General features: G+C 39.2%; 1 protein-coding gene across 1 annotated transcript; it reads right to left on the reverse strand.

Annotated features, from left to right (window-relative positions):
• Positions 1-5,986: 5,986 nt before the first annotated feature.
• On the reverse strand, positions 5,987-16,183 carry LOC117414627 (crystal protein). Its single transcript, XM_034024383.3, has 8 exons — positions 15,630-16,183; positions 15,044-15,245; positions 13,384-13,517; positions 11,051-11,178; positions 10,618-10,736; positions 9,656-9,796; positions 8,789-8,961; positions 5,987-7,559 (listed from the first exon to the last, which is right to left on the reverse strand). Exons 1-8 carry the CDS (start codon positions 16,032-16,034, stop codon positions 7,107-7,109), a joined length of 1,755 nt encoding a protein of 584 aa, XP_033880274.3. The 5' UTR covers positions 16,035-16,183; the 3' UTR covers positions 5,987-7,106.
• Between the last annotated feature and the right edge of the window lie 4,251 nt (positions 16,184-20,434).

A 20,434-nucleotide genomic window follows, 5' to 3' on the forward strand; every position in this document is an offset into this window, starting at 1 on the left:
TCACCTTTTAGGCTTCGTCAAGGTCAGGGAAGATTATTTCCATTTGTTAACTGCAAACCAGGTGAGCTCCAGACAAAGACTCTGGATCTGTTGACACAGGGATGTGGTTCGTTGCCCAAAACAACTTCATGGTTATCTGTACAATGTTACAGTCTTTCTGAGCCCAATATTGATATCTGGATGTGATATGAATACCCTGTGCTGCATTCTAGAATTATGGGGGATTTGGTTAATTTGTTCAGTGTTGTTTTTGAGGATCTGGCCTAATGATGTTCTGGCCAGAAATAAAATGACAAATGGGGAAATTTACAAAGCTAGAAATAACTTTATGTTTTCACGAAGTGTCATTATAATTTTTGGTAACACTTTACATTGTATCTCTAATTAATGTGTATTTAAATAGCAGTTACTTAGTAAAGGTGTACCTACACATAATTACAGTGCTATTATGCATAGTTACAATGCACAACCTAACTCTAAACCTAACCCCAACCCTAACCCTTTTCTGATACAATTGTGTACTTACATACATCATGCAAAAAGATTTGCACATTAAGTACATTGCAACTATGCATGATAACATTGTAATTATGTGTAAGTACACATGTAAAAAGTACCTACTATGCAAATACACAGCAATTTCGAGACACTAAAGTAAAGTGTTAGTCATTTTTTTCTTAAAAGAGAAAACACACCTGTTAAGGTTACAAAACTAGAAACAAACACGTTGTCAATTTCTACAGGCATTTTCCTTCTTTTCAGAAAAAAAAAAACTGTTGCTAACGACACTTTGGATTAAATGGCAGACTAAACAGAATCCTAGCAGCATAAGGCTAAACAGTACTACTAGCCAGGCATAATATTATGAACAAATATGAGTTGAACACGACAAAGTGGTAACAATTCATATTCTGTACATCTGTTCCTCTATAATCTCTCTGTACTGAAAGTCATCCAGCTCTTTCTTTTATTGCTGTCATTAACGGTACATACTGAATTGAACCTATTGGGCACATTAAAGTTATCTTGAACAGAATTGATGAGAATTTGACCACTTTATTAGGAACATCCCCTGTTTTTAATAGGCGGTACTGAAAGGCACTATATAACTATAATTTGCTTCCTACGTGTAACAAGGGCAGAGAGCAAGGACAAGCAGACAGCATTTAGCTTATTAACTTGGTGCCCACAGGGCCAGCACAGGTACGTCTAGCAGCAGATTATTTAATATGACATGCATGCGTATGTATGAGCATTTTATATTTCTACTCAACTAAAATGCATACAACTTTATGGGTCGTATCCACAAAATATTAACCCGGTGTAAAGTTTGCACACATTTTTTAAATGAAAAACATTGAAAAATTGGATATGTTTATTTTGGTATTACAGTGTACACTACCATTGATTTTTTTTTTTTTTTTAAAGAGAGATATCAAGAGATAATGAAAAAGAATGTAGGATCTTTAAAAAAATTTATTTGAAGGTTTTTTTTTTATGTTTTGTGAATACTGCTTTGTGAACATGGCCCTATACTGTATCTCCTACCAGAAACATCCCTCACTCTGTCTCCTTGCTGTCTATTCCCATACTGTATATCACATTAAATTCCAGCAAGATCAAGGTTATGCTGTAGACATTCTTACCTCCAGTCCTTGACTTAACAAGACCATACTGTTCTTGGTATGTAGATTATTGTGAGCTGACACGGAGTCTGGATGCCATGCATTTTCTTTGTTTGATGACAGAATGCTGGAGACTTCCCATATTAATACTAATGCAGCTACATGGTTTGAAACGTTTTTAATGTATTTCAGATTGTTACCCGATGAGCCAATAGAACGTGGAAGAATGAAGTAAACAGGCACCAATGTTCAATTACATAATAATGTTTTTTCTTAAAAGACTAATTAACAATTCCCTGATGTACCTGACCAAGACCCCGTTCACACTACTGGTCTGCAACCCTGTTGACATTTGCAGTTTAAGGCACCTTTGTTTGTTCACATATGTGACTGAAAAGCAGGCTTGCTAAATGACAAATTATTAGTATGATTATTATTTATTACTATTTGTCAGATAAAAGGCATACACGGAAATAATGTGACACTATAAATATATATTTATACTTTTATGGAACGATAGCCTGCACTCAGAATGGAAGAGCTACTGAGATATACAGCAATGAACACACGCTGCCCACTGAAGCGTGTGCCATCGGCTGACTGCTTCTTTTCACACTGCAGGCTCACCATGCAGCCACCTCAGAGCTACAGTGTCGGAGGACAACGCAGCTCTTGGCAGCTTACAGGCAAGCCTGCAGGCACCCGGCCAGACTACAGGGGTTACTGGTGCTCAGTGAACCGAGGACACCCTGGCTGACCTAAGCCCCCCCCAGGTGATGCTCAGCCAATTGTACGCCGCCCCTGGGAGCTCCCCTCCACGGTCAGGAATGGAATAGCCTGGACTTGAACCTGCGACGTCCAGGCTATAGGGTGCATCCTGCACTCCACGCGGAGCACCTTTACCGGATGCACCACTTGGGAGCCCCCAGAGTCACCAACATTTTTTATCATTATTGAGATCCACAATCCTGCAGTTTTTATATTTATCGCTTAGTTACTAAATAACAGGAAGAAAAGGTAATTGTGACAAATTAAGCTTAATTATGAATGCACTGCAGACATTGTGTTTATAATTTCACACGTGAGTATGGGGGTGGCTCTATTTACCTTTCACACGTGTGGGAGTATGGGAGTGTCTACTGGGCTATGTAACCATATTGGTCATGTGATACGAAAAGGCGGCCCTAAGTCTGCTTTGAATTCATATATATGCAAATGCATGGCTCGGTTCCTGCAATTGCAGGCCCTGGGCCACATCGAAATATGGTGGCCTAAATCTAGGTCGGCCCTGGGCTGCCTTTACTTTTTTGGAGTGTTCACATATGAGAAAAGGCGGCCCTGAGGCGGCCCTAAATAGCAAGAGTGATTGGGGGTCTATCTATCTCTGATCACCACTAGCAAGTATATAGAGATGTCTCATCCCAAGTGTGCTCCTCATGAGATTTACACCCAAATCAACCCAATTACAGTGAACAGCCAGAAACTGGTGGCCACATTTAAGGGTCTCTTAGGGGACACTCCTTTTTTAATGACTCTGCACGTATTCTTATCATTTTAAATGTTCTATTAAAACAGCACACTAGAACAATTTACATGACATGATTAATAAGTGACACCTGCATAAAGTGACGTGCAAGGCTTTTCTTTTTAACCATTCTGCATGTAAACAAAAGTGTAGCCTTACATTTTTTTAATGTGGTGCAATCCTTTTAAATGGTTTAAACTGCAATTACTCAACTATTATTTTTATTTCATAATGCGTGTTAAGGTGGAGTCCTGGAGCTGCTCTTCTATATATAAGTTATATATCAGCCATAGTTTCATTATTTTAATAAGTGCCAGCACCATCTAGAGTACTATTGTGTATTGCCAGTAAAACAAAAGCATGCTGAACTCAGGAGAAAACACTTTAACACAGAAAAACACATTATCTGAGTGACAAAGAACAGCTCACAATGTTAGCATAAAACATCACTGAAAAGTAAAAAAAAAAAAAAAAAAAAAACTTGTACTATAATTGTCACGTTTAGGACAAATTGATGCACCATTTCTAAGAACTTGATATCTGAACTAATCTCTTATATATAATATATAATATACTTTTTTCAAACGCTACAGAAAATAATACAAAAAATCACTAGCAAAATCACTAGTGAATCAACAATTAAATAAATAAATAAAAAAGTATAAGATTAGGAATCAGTGTTAATGTTGCACATGCATTTGAACACAGCTTTCAGTCTGGACAATATGGACCCAGGAAGATCCAAGAAAATGATCCCGCTCCACCGAGCCCCTCGACACCTGGACTGCAAGGCAGGGGCAGAAGATCCATGCTTTAGTTTTAATCTAGGGTTTCAATGGTACAATCACATAATATTGATATGCAATCATGCATATCATTTACTGGCACAGGCAGAAGGGAGGAAGAACAAAGAACCAGTGGTAGGAGATTGAACATCTGGCTGCTGCTTGGATTAAGAACTCCCTTTAAAAAACACAGCGCTCATTGAGAAACGAGATACAGATAAAATGCAGACTTTGTGTCTTCTGTATTGTATAATAATATAATAGCTACTGAAATATGCACGGAAACCTTGACGACGCACGTTCAACTCTAGTGTTTAGACTGGGATGAAGATGCTACTCTTATTTTGTAAATGCTATCTCTTTGTGGAGGTACAGGCATCTGCACAACCTAATATCGGAATACAAACAGATATGACTTCATCCTGGGAAATCAATTTCCTAGAAAAACTGTAATGTCAGCATGTTTAAAAATCAATGTCAAGCACTGAATTATAAATATTCTTCAGCTGGAAAGATATTTAAATATTGAGTTGACAGCAGGAGACCGAGGTTATATGATAAGGCATGCTTGGAATATTAATTTGTTGGATTGAAATATAGAAAAAGTGAAATAGTATGCAAATGAATGGGACTATATTTGGTACTGCTGTAATACACTGTTATTTGAACATTGGGGGTACCACTGTTCTTGTGAGACAGCTTGCTCAAGTTATTTGCATTTATCCCTTTCAGCCCTGGGGCCAGAAATGAGCTCATGAGTTTTAACTAATGGGTTTGCGGGATTGAAGAACGGTTATCTATTCAGGGATGCGGCAATATTTAATAAGAACATTCTCCAAAACGGGGTAAAATAAACTACCCCAAACTCTGATCACTGATCCAGTCAACACAACCACCTCAATAACTCAAGTAGGAACCTTTTCACCCTGTTTGTTTTTAATACTACCTGTATAAACAAAGTGCCTAGCCCTTCATTGATCCAGTAGTTTTTCTCAAATACAAAATCAATCGCAGCATGCTGCTCTGTCAATCTGTGGTTAGACATCTTATTAGAGATGGATTGGTCAGATCCAAGTGTCAAAGAAAAGAGTCTAAATACTACAGCTGGCAGTTCTCCACAGCCACCCATAAAACTGTTTTATTGGGTTTGAACGTTCCCGGTTTACCATCTTACCATGTAGAAAATAACAGGATAAGACAGTGTGAGTTTGCATCTGTAGGAGTACCCAAAGGGAAGCATAATGCAGAAGAGTTGTGTATTATTATTATTATTATAGCAGTGTGGAGTAGTGGTTAGGGCTCTGGACTCTTGACCGGAGAGTCGTGGGTTCAATCCCCAGTGGGGGACACTGCTGCTGTACCCTTAAGCAAGTTACTTTACCTAGATTGCTCCATTAAACACCCAACTGTATAAATGGGTAATTGTATGTAAAATAATTTGATATCTGTATAATATGTATAATGTGATATCTTGTAACAATTGTAAGTCGCCCTGGATAAGGGCGTCTGCTAAGAAATAAATAATAATAATAATAATAATTATTATTATTTATTTCTTAGCAGGGCGACTTACAATCGTAAGCAAATACATTAAGTGTTACAATACAAATATCCACACTGTATGATTCTCTTGCTACACCAGAGTGAGGCTCACTATTAGATAAAGGGAACTGGGACACAATGTTCTTTATCAGTTCATCTTCAAAAGCGGCTCTACAATGGATAACAATTGTAGCACAAGAACAGCTAGAATGGTACAAGTCATTGGTGGTAACCACAGGGCTATCACCGAGGGACCAATACACACAGGTATTTCATTTCAGTATGGTAGGAGTTTTTAATTCCTAGTGTGCTATCAAATCAGGATCACAAGAGTAATACTTATAGTTCAGAATCAATTGATTTTGAGTCCAGCTAGCTTTTTTTCCTATGGGCAATACACTGGCATTGTAATCTTTGTAGATGCCATTCCCTATTCACTTTAGTAAGTACCAAGAACATTTTTTTAAATAAAATAAATACAACTATGTGATTTTTTTTCTGTAATTCTTTATTACAGGTTCCAAGACCTTAAACACAAATTGCACACAATACAAGGAATTGTAAAACAGTATTGATCGATACAATGATCTGTTTGACATGCTTTGGATTTATCGCAGCGCGGTAAGTTACTGTTAATTTTGCAAGAGCGGAGTAAAAGCGAAACCAACATCAAATCACACAGGATTTAATTGCACAGGGCTGTCTTATAAATAGCTTATCATTAATATTTATATAAAGAAGTTTAACAGTGAGTCTATTACTGGTTTTTGAAGTAATCTACTTCTCTATATGGGTTAAATATAAGTTTCAATATATGTTATTAATTGTAGATAAATACAATGTTTGACAGTGAGCAATAGGAATTGAAAATAAAGTGATATTTGGAGAAAACAATATTAATTTAAACTACAAATTAATTTACAGTAGCTTCCATGTGACATGTTTTCCCAGTGAGTAATTAACACATCTTTCTGAAAGGAAAATAAAACTGAAAATACTAACTGAAGTTGTGATAAAAATACAAGAACTCTGAAGTCTGTCTAAGCTCTTTGTTTTTAAGACCTCTTGATACCTGCATATTACAGGTAGAATACTACAGGATTTTAGTTTGTAAATGCGCAGATATACAATTCACTTGAGGGCTACTGAAAAAAAGCAGGTTTTAAAAGAAGACGCAAGTGATAACAGGTATTACTATAAAAGTGAACACTGTCATTAAAACACAAAGCTTTTTAAATTCTATGCCCAGCGAGTACTTCGTGTTAACAGTTAGGACCTGTGCTTTCCTGAATCCGAAACAGAATCATTCCAGATCTGGTACCTTGTTTTTTGAAAGTCTGAAGCGTTTGCAAAACACAGTCACCCTTACATTACATTACATTAGCTCTCCTCCCTATTCTCAACTTCCTTTCATACTTCCATTCTCTCCAAATGGATTTTCTCTCATGCAGTTCCTTTTTTAAATGGTCTATGAGGGCTAACATGTGGCTGTATTTAGTATTTAAAATTTTAATTCCAATATGATCATTACACATTATAAAATGATCAGCACAATATAAAGAAAAGTTTCAGAAAAGACTCTCTGGTAAACACTGGCCCCACGAATAGTAGCTTCTGCTATTCAGCTTCTTAGTAAATATCGAGTGTGTCCCAGAAATTACAGAAGTCGTCTCGGTAACCCATCTGAGAATGCGACCCTGTGGTGAGATTCATGTGAAGCCAGTGGCCTCTGTCTGTGTACTCTGGCCACGATGGGAGCTTCTGTTGACGGCAGAACTCAGTCTGGTCACCCTCTGCATTGGGATTCCCGCTGTGGGAAAACCTGCCCCAGTAACACACGATCTGGTTGGCCAGCACCTGCTCCTCAGCTGTGAAGGTGAAGTTTCTCATGCTGAAGGAGCTGAACACGAAAGGCAGCTCTGCGCTGTGGCACACGTGGTCATAGCAGAAGGTCACGTCACCCCAAACTCTGCGGTCAGAGGTGACATGGTCGAACACGTACAGCCACACAGCGCTCCCGTCTTTCACAGCCGCGCGGGCAGATTTGCGGGAAGAGCACAGGAAGACGTAGTCAGTCACCGTCTGCAATGAAGACAAAATGGCACGTCAGGGACAGGACTGATTTGACTTTTTTATTTTAAGTGCTGGTCGTTCTCACAGACTATGTATTCAAAATGTTTGCTCAGGCAGCAGATCCACGATTGCGTTTCTTAAATTAGTTCTTCAGTCAGTTACAAAGACAGTAGAAAAGTCTGTTTAGTTTCTTTCAGTAGCAGCACAATGGTTATTTCACTTAATCTTCTTAAGCAGGTGTGAAGCTTGGCAGTAAATAGTATAGGACTTAATCAAAACTTCTAATACCTTACCTCAATTATCCACTATATGTCCGCTTACTGTAAAACAGGAATTGTCTGCAGCAACTTCATTCTACATGCAACTATGTGCATATTTAGCAACAAATGTTTGCACAATAACACTGTATATACATTTAATGCAGTAATTATACTAATTTTATGGCATGTATTTGGTAAATTTTCAATACATTTGAAATTAGTGAAAATGTCTTGCTAGCAAACATTTCATGTTTTTCAGCAGACAAGGATTCCATTTTAGGATTAAACACAAAGGCATTGGGAAGGCAGCACTTCAGAGAGGCCTCTCCAGTGCTGCTGGACTGGGGGCAGGCACTGACAGCCAACAGCTGTGGGGGATGTGCAGCTGCTCTGGCCCTGCCTGCCTCTCCCCAGCAGGTGCTACTACAAGGCAGCAGTGTTCCGGGAATGCTGTGATGAGGAGGGTGATGAAATGGGGGCTGGGATTGACTGCATCTACATTACACTGTTACAGCTGCTCTTTCAATGGAGTTTTACTTAATGCGTTCTTTATAAAAGATAACTGGACACCGTTCTGGAAGTGAACGCAAAGTGCCATCTGCTGGATGCAAAAGCTCAAACAACCAGTCTAAATTGTATTTATAGTCATCTGCTTTTACTAGTTTATCCAGTAAGTGTTTTGTTGGAGATCCCTTGAAACAAACATTATAATGAGGCGCAAACCATACCATGTGGGGCATGAGCTCCAGTGTTTATCCATCATGATGAACCATGTTGGAAACAGCTCCCCAAGATTCAGGAATGGCACATGCAGCACAAACAAGATATGCTAGAGATTGGGTCAGACAATTTATTTTACTCACTAGTCAAAGACCTCATTAGCTGCTCATGGCTCATGTCCACCACTGTAGGCAATTAGGTCTTGAACCATCCAATATTCAACTCGTGGAGTTGAATTGTAAAAATGTCACACTGTACCTGCGACAGCAGTTTCCGGCGGTCTTCTTCAGGATAGTGAGGCAGGTACTTGTAAAGGACTAACAGGGCGTACTGTTTAAAAATAGCAGTAGCACATGCAGTGCACTCAAGCAATGACATGGGCTTCTTGAAGGCTCCATAGACAAACATCACCCCTTCTTCAGAGGTTGTGCCTGGACATCGACATAGATAACACAGAATCAAGCATTGTGACAGCAAGCAGACTTCAGACTCAGGTTTTTATATAAGCTAAACTAAGGGTTAGACTCTCAAAACTGTTTACTCCGAATCGTCATTAGCACAGTTTATTTCACAAAGGAAAATCTTGCACAGTAAAGTTACCGGTATAGAAATAAAGCAGCGCAGACATTTAATTTTTTTTTGGGTGAGGGGGGGGGGCATGTAGTTAGTCCTCAGTTTTGTTATTTTATTTAAATTCATTTTTGACATATAAATGTTCTTTTTTCCTTTCAGAAGAAGTTCGATTGATGATTTGGAGAACAAATTTGAGAATCTAGCCCTTTATCTAATCTTTCCTTTATATCAGCAATTCTCAAATCTCAAACTGCAAGGACTCTTAATGAACCCTTTAAGGTACAAGGGACATGTGTGTCCCACAAATAAAATGCAAGAAACAAGGTTTAAAATTTGCTGATGGGTAGGATCTGGTCATCCAAAACGTCAGTTTTACTTGTGATAGTTGAGTCACTCAAATGCATTTTAGGAAGAAACTGTTTGAACAACCCCTCAATTTCTAAAACTATACTGTATATAATGATGTACATCGAAATCTTAGGAGTACTACTGTACAATCAAAGCATGTTGCCGCATGTACAGTATGCACGTCCCATATTAGACCAAACTTACCTAGAATAACAGGTTTTTCTTTCTGCCAATGGCCCATCCGAAAGGCAGGGGTAATTTGTTCTCTGATCAACGTCCCATCAATGAACGGGCCCCAGGTCTGAAACTTCTCCAGAAACTTAAAGGGATTTAATATTTTGCGACCTGCAGTAAAACACGAGCCAATTTTCACACCTGCAGGATCCATTCCCTATGCAGAGTGAAGGCTGGTTTCAGAGACACCGATTGACATTAATCTTAGAACACCTTACCTAACAGAACAGAACATTAGACTGCCCAAGATCAGAACTAATCGGGGTCTGCATCACCAGATGTCCAAGTAATAATAATATTATTAATAATAATAATAATAATAATAATAATAATAATAATAATAATAATAATAATAATAATAATAATAATAATAATAATAATAATCTGTATTTTTTATAGCGCTTTCATGTAGCACGTCTCAAATCGCTTTACAATTAAAATCACAACATACACAAACAAGAGTCAGTATTAAAAAGCATTTTAAGTAGATAGAAATTCCAGTTAAAAGTATGTTTGCAGTTGTGCCTTAAAATACCAACACTTCCTGAGTCATTAAGTTCAAGGGGAAGAGCATTCCAGAGCCTAGGTGTATCACTGCAAGATGTCCGATCACTCGCAGAGTGGCACCTGATTATAGGGACACTGAACAGTCCAGAGGCTGCAGATCGCAAGCTATGCACAGGAATATAGCTTGTTACAAGGTATGAAATGTACCTTGGAGCCAGACCATTCAAGGCTTTAAAGGTCAACAACAAGATTTTAAAATCAACCCTCCTCCTAACAGACAGCCAGTGCAATAATAATAATGCCAGAACAGGTCTTATATGTTCACAGGTTTTAGTGGTTAATGACTGCATTAATGCAATGCATTGACACAATGCCATCTTGCTCCAGATGGGATTTTGCTTTGCTCAGATTGGATCGTGCTGTACCTGCTCCGATCTGTGCAGCAAGGACCTTCTCTGGTGTGAGGGACAGCAGGCAGGACATGTCTGTTGAGGTGCAATTTGCTATTTCAGCAAAATCTTTGCCCAGCTTTAATGCTTCATGTCTGCAAGATATAAATGAAAACAGTTAGTCTGACCGCACTGAATCCTGATGGGAAACACGGTAACAAATAAAACACCCACTGCATAGCAGTTAAAGCCTTTTCAGACTTTACAAGTGCTAAATTAATACACCCGATGCAAATGTAATAATCATATTGACCCACATCCACTCTGCACTTGTCTCAAGGGGGCCGCCACTGCATCTCTGACAGTAAGCTCAAAGTGAAGTCAGTGTTGGCGTTTACTGCATTTGTAGTTCAAACCACTAACAATTATTCATCCATGAGCTTATTTGCCTTTTTCATGGCGTCCTTACTTTGACTTGAGTGGAACGGTGAAGGGAAGGCTCTGCATGATGGCTTGATTAAACAGTGGCCCGCTGCTTTCGACCATCAGATGGAGGCCAACAGACTGGCTTCCGGAACTTTCCCCAAATATTGTCACCTAAATGTGAAAACATATCATTTTTTGTTTAACTTTAAAACAGGAGAAATACAGACTTCGCATTGAACAATACCGTACACAATGCTGTTACTCAACGTGTGCTCTTTATCGTCTGTTTGATCTCAAAATGCTATGAAGTCAGGTCATGACTCAGTATCAACGATATAACCCATTCCATACCTTCACCACTCTGTGCAAACAAACTGCACCTACTCTCTGTCCTGTCTCCACTTCATTTCCAACCGTATCCTCTGGTCCTGGTTTCTGTGCTGCAGAGGATACATCTTTAAACCGTATCCTCTGGTCCTGGTTTCTGTGCTGCAGAGGATACATCTTTAAACCGTATCCTCTGGTCCTGGTTTCTGTGCTGCAGAGGATACATCTTTAAACCGTATCCTCTGGTCCAGGTTTCTGTGCTGCAGAGGATACATCTTTAAACCGTATCCTCTGGTCCTGGTTTCTGTGCTGCAGAGGATACATCTTTAAACCGTATTCTCTGGTCCTGGTTTCTGTGCTGCAGAGGATACATCTTTAAACCGTATCCTCTGGTCCTGGTTTCTGTGCTGCAGAGGATACATCTTTAAACCGTATCCTCTGGTCCTGGTTTCTGTGCTGCAGAGGATACATCTTTAAACCGTATCCTCTGGTCCTGGTTTCTGTGCTGCAGAGGATACATCTTTAAACCGTATCCTCTGGTCCTGGTTTCTGTGCTGCAGAGGATACATCTTTAAACCGTATTCTCTGGTCCAGGTTTCTGTGCTGCAGAGGATACATCTTTAAACCGTATCCTCTGGTCCTGGTTTCTGTGCTGCAGAGGATACATCTTTAAACCGTATCCTCTGGTCCTGGTTTCTGTACTGCAGAGGATACATCTTTAAACCGTATCCTCTGGTCCTGGTTTCTGTGCTGCAGAGGATACATCTTTAAACCGTATCCTCTGGTCCTGGTTTCTGTGCTGCAGAGCATACATCTTTAAACCGTATCCTCTGGTCCTGGTTTCTGTGCTGCAGAGGATACATCTTTAAACCGTATCCTCTGGTCCTGGTTTCTGTGCTGCAGAGGATACATCTTTAAACCGTATCCTCTGGTCCTGGTTTCTGTGCTGCAGAGGATACATCTTTAAACCGTATCCTCTGCACCTGGTTTCTGTGCTGCAGAGGATACATCTTTAAACCGTATCCTCTGGTCCTGGTTTCTGTGCTGCAGAGGATACATCTTTAAACCGTATCCTCTGGTCCTGGTTTCTGTGCTGCAGAGGATACATCTTTAAACCGTATCCTCTGGTCCTGGTTTCTGTGCTGCAGAGGATACATCTTTAAACCGTATCCTCTGGTCCAGGTTTCTGTGCTGCAGAGGATACATCTTTAAACCGTATCCTCTGGTCCTGGTTTCTGTGCTGCAGAGGATACATCTTTAAACCGTATCCTCTGGTCCTGGTTTCTGTGCTGCAGAGGATACATCTTTAAACCGTATCCTCTGGTCCTGGTTTCTGTACTGCAGAGGATACATCTTTAAACCATATCCTCTGGTCCTGGTTTCTGTGCTGCAGAGGATACATCTTTAAAGGAGTTAAAAATCAAGTCGCTCCTAATTCTTCTTTGTTCTAGGATCAATAAATTCAGTTCCCACAACCCATCTAGCTCACTACTTTAAGCCTTGGGATTAGTCTGGTTGCTCTTTGCAGTCTCTCTCGCAAAGCCACACTGTCCTTTTTATACTGGGAAAACCAGCACGATAAATAACCTCTCATAAAATGTGCTCACATTACCAGCCAGAGAGAGGTTTTCAAAGCACTTACCTAGACACAATTAAAGCTTGTACTGTACTTGCGCCCCCTGACTGCTTAAGAAAAAAAAACTCTCATTAGGTTTCCTCAATTTAAAGGATGGAAATTATGAAAACAGTGTATCAGAACTGAACAAATTCACCTCAAATACCATCATTACCATGCATGTCTAAATACACATCTACACCATCTCTGGAATATGCAGAGATTATACCACACAATACACATTTCTATAGAGTCTTTCATCACAAGGATCCTAAAGCGGTTCACACAAAAAAATGAACACTTAAACCATTAAACTAAAAACAAATCTAATACAAAATGTAATAAAGCTGAAATAAAAAAGACACCCCCCCCCCCCACAAAAAAAATATGCGGAGAAAGGGCAGACCTTGTGACAATATGGCACTATAAAATACCTTGCTTGGGTCTCCCCCAAATCCAGCAATATTTTGTTGAACCCAAATGAGAGCAGCCTGTTGGTCCAGAATGCCATAGTTTCCGGTTGCTGATTTTTCAGGATCTGTCCCAGTTACAAGGAAACCAAAGACACCTGCATGAAAAACACATGGAGGAACAGAACTCAGACCCACTGAGGCGGATTGAAAAACAAAACAGTACGATCAGAGGAATACAGAAATGTCATCACTTCCCAAAATAAAATATATCAACATTTTCTAGAACTATACATATAAGGATTTATTGCATATCAGGATTTATTTAGCTATATTTGAGATTTACAGAGTCATACACGTTTATGACTACAGAAGTTATCTATTAAAAAATACAGAAAATAAAGAAGGATTTCCAAAACAAATTGTGTGGCTATTTTTTTTAAAAAGGAAAAGTAACTTGAGATAATTTATAACTTGGTGGTTTTGTAACAGGTGTTTGTCTCCTTTTGAATAAAAAAGAAAAATAATAACATCAAGCTCTGAAAAATCACCACTAATGTAATGTTCAAATTTGGACTGTATGCCCTTTAAAGCAATGAACATTGTATCACTAGCGGATACGACAAGTCAAATATACAGTGCGTAATCCACACTAATGGGTTCCCTACAAGAAGTAATTAAACAATTTGCAGTGTAACAGCATCGGCATGTGACTGACTGAGACATTTGGTCTTGCACATGCATAGAGAAACAAGCCAACACAATGCACTGCTCATACCTGCACATGCATAGAGAAACAAGCCAACGCAAAGCACTGCTCATACCTGCACATGAATAGAGAAACAAGCCAACGCAAAGCACTGATCATACCTGCACATGCATAGAGAAACAAGCCAATGCAAAGCACTGCTCATACCTGCTCATGCATAGAGAAACAAGCCAACACAAAGCACTGCTCATACCTTTGCACCTAAGAGCCTAAGCTTCTGCACATTGTTGAAAGCTCTTAATACCACCGCCCTTAAAGAGGAGGCAGCATCAAAAGCCTTTTTCACCTTTGCTTTGCCTTTTATCGTCTTTGCAATTGATGTTGCGTGGTCCTGGGTTCAGCTGATCCTATAGTTATCATTCGTGTCTAGATCTGTCTTGACCTGCCTGTGAACTTCCAACTGCCGTGGACTGATTGCATTCAAACTATGTGACAAAATGGCCTTGTCTCGTACTTGTCCTCTCTATACAGTATATGAAGAGCAAGGTCAAGGTTTAAAGGTCATATCATTGGATCGTTTGAATGGAATTAGTTATAGAAGTCTGTTCAGCTGCAGGTAGTTAGAATTCTCCAGACAGGTAAAAAGACAAATGGTAACTGTGTTTCGGAGCATCACAGTCACTCTCAATGACTGCAAGCATTATTAAAAAACAAGGGAAAAGGGAAACTACACAATGCCATTTAAAGCTGCTTGCTATAGTACATCTCCATTGTGGGTCTCCATCTGAGCGGTTTGGGAAAAGTGCTTGAGAAGTGTCCCCTGGAACAAGTTGCTTGAAAAGTTGCCAGGAAAAGTGACCACGCTACTACATGGACTTTAGACCAAAACAGCTTTGCCTTTCAGATCATTTTACCAGTAGCTGAACTGACAACCACATACACAGTCTCAGTCTGTAATAGAAAAGCCTGTCTTACCCAAACGATATTCTACGTTGACAATAATGGTATGGGTTGAACTGGCAAGAAACCTTCCATCATACATGGGATTGGAAGCAGTGCCAGCGATAAAATCCCCTCCGTGCACCCAGACCATCACTGGGAGCAGCTTTGCAGGAGGAGCAGTAAAGTTTACATCTAGAGGCACAAAGATATTGAGATACAGACAGTCCTCACTGAGCTAGAGGGGAAAGAAATGTTTATACTTTAGTTTGTAATAAAATACATATTTGTATAATAGGCATATATAAAATACTGCAGTAAAGGTCCAGAGAATTGGTCATTTAGACATTTTATGAATGGGACCTAAAAGAATCCCCATTAGGCGACACTTTACCAAATCAGGTCTATTTTATTGACCTAAACAGTAACAGATTAACATTGAAACCCCTGTTTACTCTGTGGGTGCTATAAAGATGCCAAAGAAACAGTTTCCTTCGATGGAATGCTCACATGTGTCCAAGCCTACAGTATGCTGGCATTAGTTTCAGGACTAAGCGGAAAACAAAATGAGCAAGTGGCTTAGTCAATTAATTATAAAACTAAATTGCACAGGCCTACTTACCTTTACAGGGCAATTCCTGTTTTCTGCTGGAGCCCCGAATGGCCCTCGACAGGACTGCATGCATGCTGCTCTGGGGTAGGTAGCATTGTATACTCCCTTCCATGGTGTCGGGGAGCCCGGTGCCTTCCATCTGCCAGCCTTAATCGGTGGAGCAGCGTATGGGATTCCATAGAATATCTGTGCCTTGCCACTAGCAAGACCTTCCACTGTCCCAGACTTAGTTTTGACTTTTGGTCCATCTTTCGGAACTGTTTCAGAGAAAGCCCCCTCGGTCCTCCCAAGATATCCGTGTTTCAGTACCTTTCCATTTGTCTTTGAAGCTGTTGTTGAAGCTGCCACCGAAGGTGCTGCTACTGCCACTGCTACAGTTACAGCAAGAAATGTCCATGGTACATCACCACCCATTTTACCTCAAACAAAACAAAACGACAAAAAAACAATTACAAAACCACATCCCAATGTATTTTGTTCTGTAGTCTCACAGTTTGTCTTCGGATAGTTTTTAAAGTGTTTTTTTTTTCTTTCCAGCACAGACCTCCTCCTTCGTAAACTGTGTAATCACTTGTGACTCTAATTATGTTATGGAATTTCCAAAACAACAGATGTATTTATTTCACTGGAACTGCCCAATATATTTTAGTGTGTTTCTCCTTTGGTTTTGAATAATTGTCTAATTTGGATCAGAGGGACAAACACAGAATACTGGGAGTCTTTCTTTTCAAAGTAATACAGCTTGAATAATTGAATTAAGGAACCCACTGGTCTGTAGTTAATTCAGAATAGGCTAATTAGTCTCCCATGACATCTTAACAAGGATGTGAGCCTTTTTTTCGAGTTTTAGTTTCATTTCATTAAAATCCAAATAATCAAATAATAATCAAATAATCAAGTCATCTGCATAACAACAGTGGTTTATCTTGAAATACAAACCAGCGTGTCTGTAGATAGCGATGTTAAAAAGTGGCATTCAAATCCCAGGAGGAAACATGTACAAGAAAATAACTGCAGTGGGGTCTAGACGGGAGTTTTAATTGGGTCAATTAAACAATTTAGGACAGACCCAACTCTGGCCACCCCTGGTTTACCCCCACTAAGGGGAACATGTTGGTACAACCTGTTATTATTATTATTATTATTATTATTATTATTACTCTTATTATTATTTTTTTTTTTTACTGAACTTCAGTTTCAAGCAACGTTGGCTTATTTCTCTAGGCATATGCAGGTATGAGCAGTGCTTTGCGTTGGCTTGTTTCTCTATGCATGTGCAGGTATGAGCAGTGCTTTGCATTGGCTTGTTTCTCTATTCATGTGCAGGTATGAGCAGTCCTTTGCGTTGGCTTGTTTCTCTATGCATGTGCAGGTATGAGCAGTGCTTTGCGTTGGCTTGTTTCTCTATGCATGTGCAGGTATGAGCAGTGCTTTGCGTTGGCTTGTTTCTCTTTGCGTGTGCAGGTATGATCAGTGCTTTGCGTTGGCTTGTTTCTCTATGCATGTGCAGGTATGAGCAGTGCTTTGCGTTGGCTTGTTTCTCTTTGCGTGTGCAGGTATGAGCAGTCCTTTGCGTTGGCTTGTTTCTCTATGCATGTGCAGGTATGAGCAGTGCTTTGCGTTGGCTTATTTCTCTATGCATGTGCAAGACCAAATGTCTCAGTCAGTCACATGCCGATGCTGTTACACTGCAAATTGTTTAATTACTTTGTGAAGGGAACCCATTAGTGTGGATTACGCACTGTATATTTGACTTGTCGTATCCGCTAGTGATACAATGTTCATTGCTTTAAAGGGCATACAGTCCAAATTTGAACATTACATTTGTGGTGATTTTTCAGAGCTTGATGTTATTATTTTTCTTTTTTATTCAAAAGGAGACAAACACCTGTTACAAAACCACCTGTTATAACCAAGTTATAAATTATTATTTGTTTATTTAGCAGATGCCTTTATCCAGGCAACTTACAGAGCCTAGGGTGTGTGAACTATGCATCAGCTGCAGAGTCACTTACAATTACATCTCACCCGAAAGACGGAGCACAAGGAGGTTAAGTGACTTGCTCAGGGTCACACAATGAGTCAGTGGTTGAGGTGGGATTTGAACCGGGGACCTCCTGGTTACAAGCCCGTTTCTTTAACCACTGGACCACACAGCCTATTTCAAGTTACTTTTCCTTTTGAAAAAAAATAGCCACACAATTTGCTTTGGAAATCCTCCTCTATTTTCTGTATTTTTTAATAGATAACTTCTGTAGTCATAAACGTGTATGTGACAGGGTGACTGGGCGGTGACATCAGGCAGAAGCAGGAAGGAAAGAACTGACACCAGGGACTGCAGTTTTTAAAGAAAGATGCAGCTGGCTGACGTTTTTATTAACAAATAACAAAAATAAAATAAATATTTAAACAGAAAACACTGTGCTCACAGAGCAAAAATAAATCAGTAAACAAAAATAATCACTAACACAAAATATATAAAACACAGGTTAGGCTGGGCAGATTGCCTTCGCTGTTCCTATGTTTAATTTTTAGTTTCATTTTCTGTTACTCCTCTCACTCCGCTTGCTCTCTCCTCACTAACACCCACCACGAGTGCGGAGAGCTGCAGGCTTTTATATTCAGGTGACCATCTCCCGATTAGCAACAAAATGAATCACTTAATTCGGGAGATGGCCACCTTCTGCACAAGTTTATTAATTATTCCTGGCAGAGGACGAGCACCAATCTCGCCTCTGCCAGGACACGTTTTAAAAATAAACAAAACAATAACACGGCAGTACGCCGTCACAAATTACAATAAATAAATCATAATACAAAACAAATACAAAATACACTGCACAGGGGCGGAGGGGGACTCAGTGCTAAAATAAAATAAACAAATCAATGTACAGGGCTGCTCGCCCTGTTACAGTGTATTACTCTGTAAATCTCAAATATAGGTAAATAAATCCTGATATGCAATAAATCCTTATATGTATAGTTCTAGAAAATGTTGATATATTTTATTTTGGGAAGTGATGACATTTCTGTATTCCTTTGATCGTACTGTTTTGTTTTTCAATCCGCTCTCATTTGGGTTCAACAAAATATTGCTGGATTTGGGGGAGACCCAAGCAAGGTATTTTATAGTGTCATATTGTCAAAAGGTCTGCCCTTTCTCTGCATTGCACCTGTATGAAATAGTCCCTGGATTCATTTTAACATATGTATCCCCCTGGTGTTGTGCTGAGATCTTCAAACAGAACGCAGTACTTAGCTGTAGGTCAGGTGACATGGTCTGATTGAAGCCAGGAAGCAGCAACTTTTCATCTGTAGCATCTATGGTCTTTTCTTGTAAAGCTCCTCAGTTAAGGATGGTTCTCCATTCTTATGTCAGGGAAGTTGTGGGGGGGTGGGGGGCGGTCACTTTGCACCATCTTTTGTTACTGATCAGCCACTTCCACCTGCTTCACTTTCAGAAAGAAACACAAATGCATCAGAGTCACCTCTCCTAACACAGGTCACCTCTCCAACTACACCTCAGGTCACCTGAAGATACTTGTTATGAAGGGCACTATATAAATCAAATGTTGTTGTTGTTGTTGTATAATCAAGCTCTCCAAAAGGAGACACAAGAGGAAGCTTTCTCTCCAGTCACCGTCTGCCCGTTCCCCAAAGCAGGCCTAAGGCAAGTCAAAACAAAAGGGAGAAAGAGGAAAGTAACAGCAATTCTCACTGAAACACCTGTAAAATTAGCCATGAAAGCTGAAAAAAAGAAGTATGTGGGTCAGAAGGCAAAAAAAAAAAAGAAAAATGAAAAGAAAATGGCAAAGACAAGACACCAGAGAAAGAAAGAGATTGATCTTTCTGATGAGGAAGAGAACATTTGTATAGTGTGCCTTGAAGACTATGCTTCATCCCGACCCAAGGAAGTATGGGTTCAGTGCTGGTCCTGCAAGTTTTGGGCCCACGAAGCTTGCACTGAAGGAGGCAAGTTATATATATATATATATATATATATATATATATATATATATATATATACAATTGTGAGTCAGAGTGAAAGCACTAGTTTTCAAAGTATTAAGTTTTGAAAGTAGGTCTGCTTTCAGCTAGTACAAAGCACTACATATTATAATTGATTCAATGTAGATACAAAATAAATGTTTAAAAATTGTTCTTGTTACAAAAGAAAAACATTGACAATATTTCAGTAAAGTCTGAGTAATTCAATTAGAATGTATGACAATTGTTCTTGTTACACTGTTGAACATTGTTTGAGTATTAAAGATATATATATATATATATATATATATATATATATATATATATATATATATATATATATATATATATCTTATTGAATAAATATATCCAGTTTTTAAATAAAATACAACGTGCTGTTGTTTATTTGTTATTAAATAAAATACACAAAATGTTACATCTGACCCCGACCAGTACTGTCCCTGGCCATGGGGTCAGTTGTAACATCGGGCTCCTTGCATTTGAAGCAATACTGTGGTCTTTACATTACCTCTACAAACATGACAACGTTGGGAATTGGTAACAGATAGGTGTAAGTTGTTTGTATCAAAAAACGGGAATACCAGCTCGAATGGTCTCGGAGACATGACGCAAAATGTGAAAACTGTTACAACTGTCCCCGATTTACACGTTGCAGGAGTTAAATGGGATTTCAGGTGCTAATTAAAAATGATGTCGTGTAATTAGATTGCTCACAGGCCACACAATTAAATGAATTACACGACATCGTTTTTAATTACCACCTGAAATCTTATTTAACTCCTGCAACGTGTAAATCGTTCGTAACT

Source organism: Acipenser ruthenus, chromosome 7 (assembly GCF_902713425.1).
Source record: "Acipenser ruthenus chromosome 7, fAciRut3.2 maternal haplotype, whole genome shotgun sequence".
Lineage (NCBI taxonomy): Eukaryota > Metazoa > Chordata > Actinopteri > Acipenseriformes > Acipenseridae > Acipenser > Acipenser ruthenus.

Bases quoted from the DNA above. Each gene is read 5' to 3' on its own strand.
- LOC117414627 (XM_034024383.3), bottom strand. From the start codon at position 16,034: ATGGGTGGTGATGTACCATGGACATTTCTTGCTGTAACTGTAGCAGTG. The intron at 15,246-15,629 runs GTAAGTAGGCCT...TTTCCCCTCTAG, and splicing joins ACAGGAATTGCCCTGTAAAG to CTCAGTGAGGACTGTCTGTA. The intron at 13,518-15,043 runs GTAAGACAGGCT...TTTTTCATGCAG, and splicing joins CAACGTAGAATATCGTTTGG to GTGTCTTTGGTTTCCTTGTA.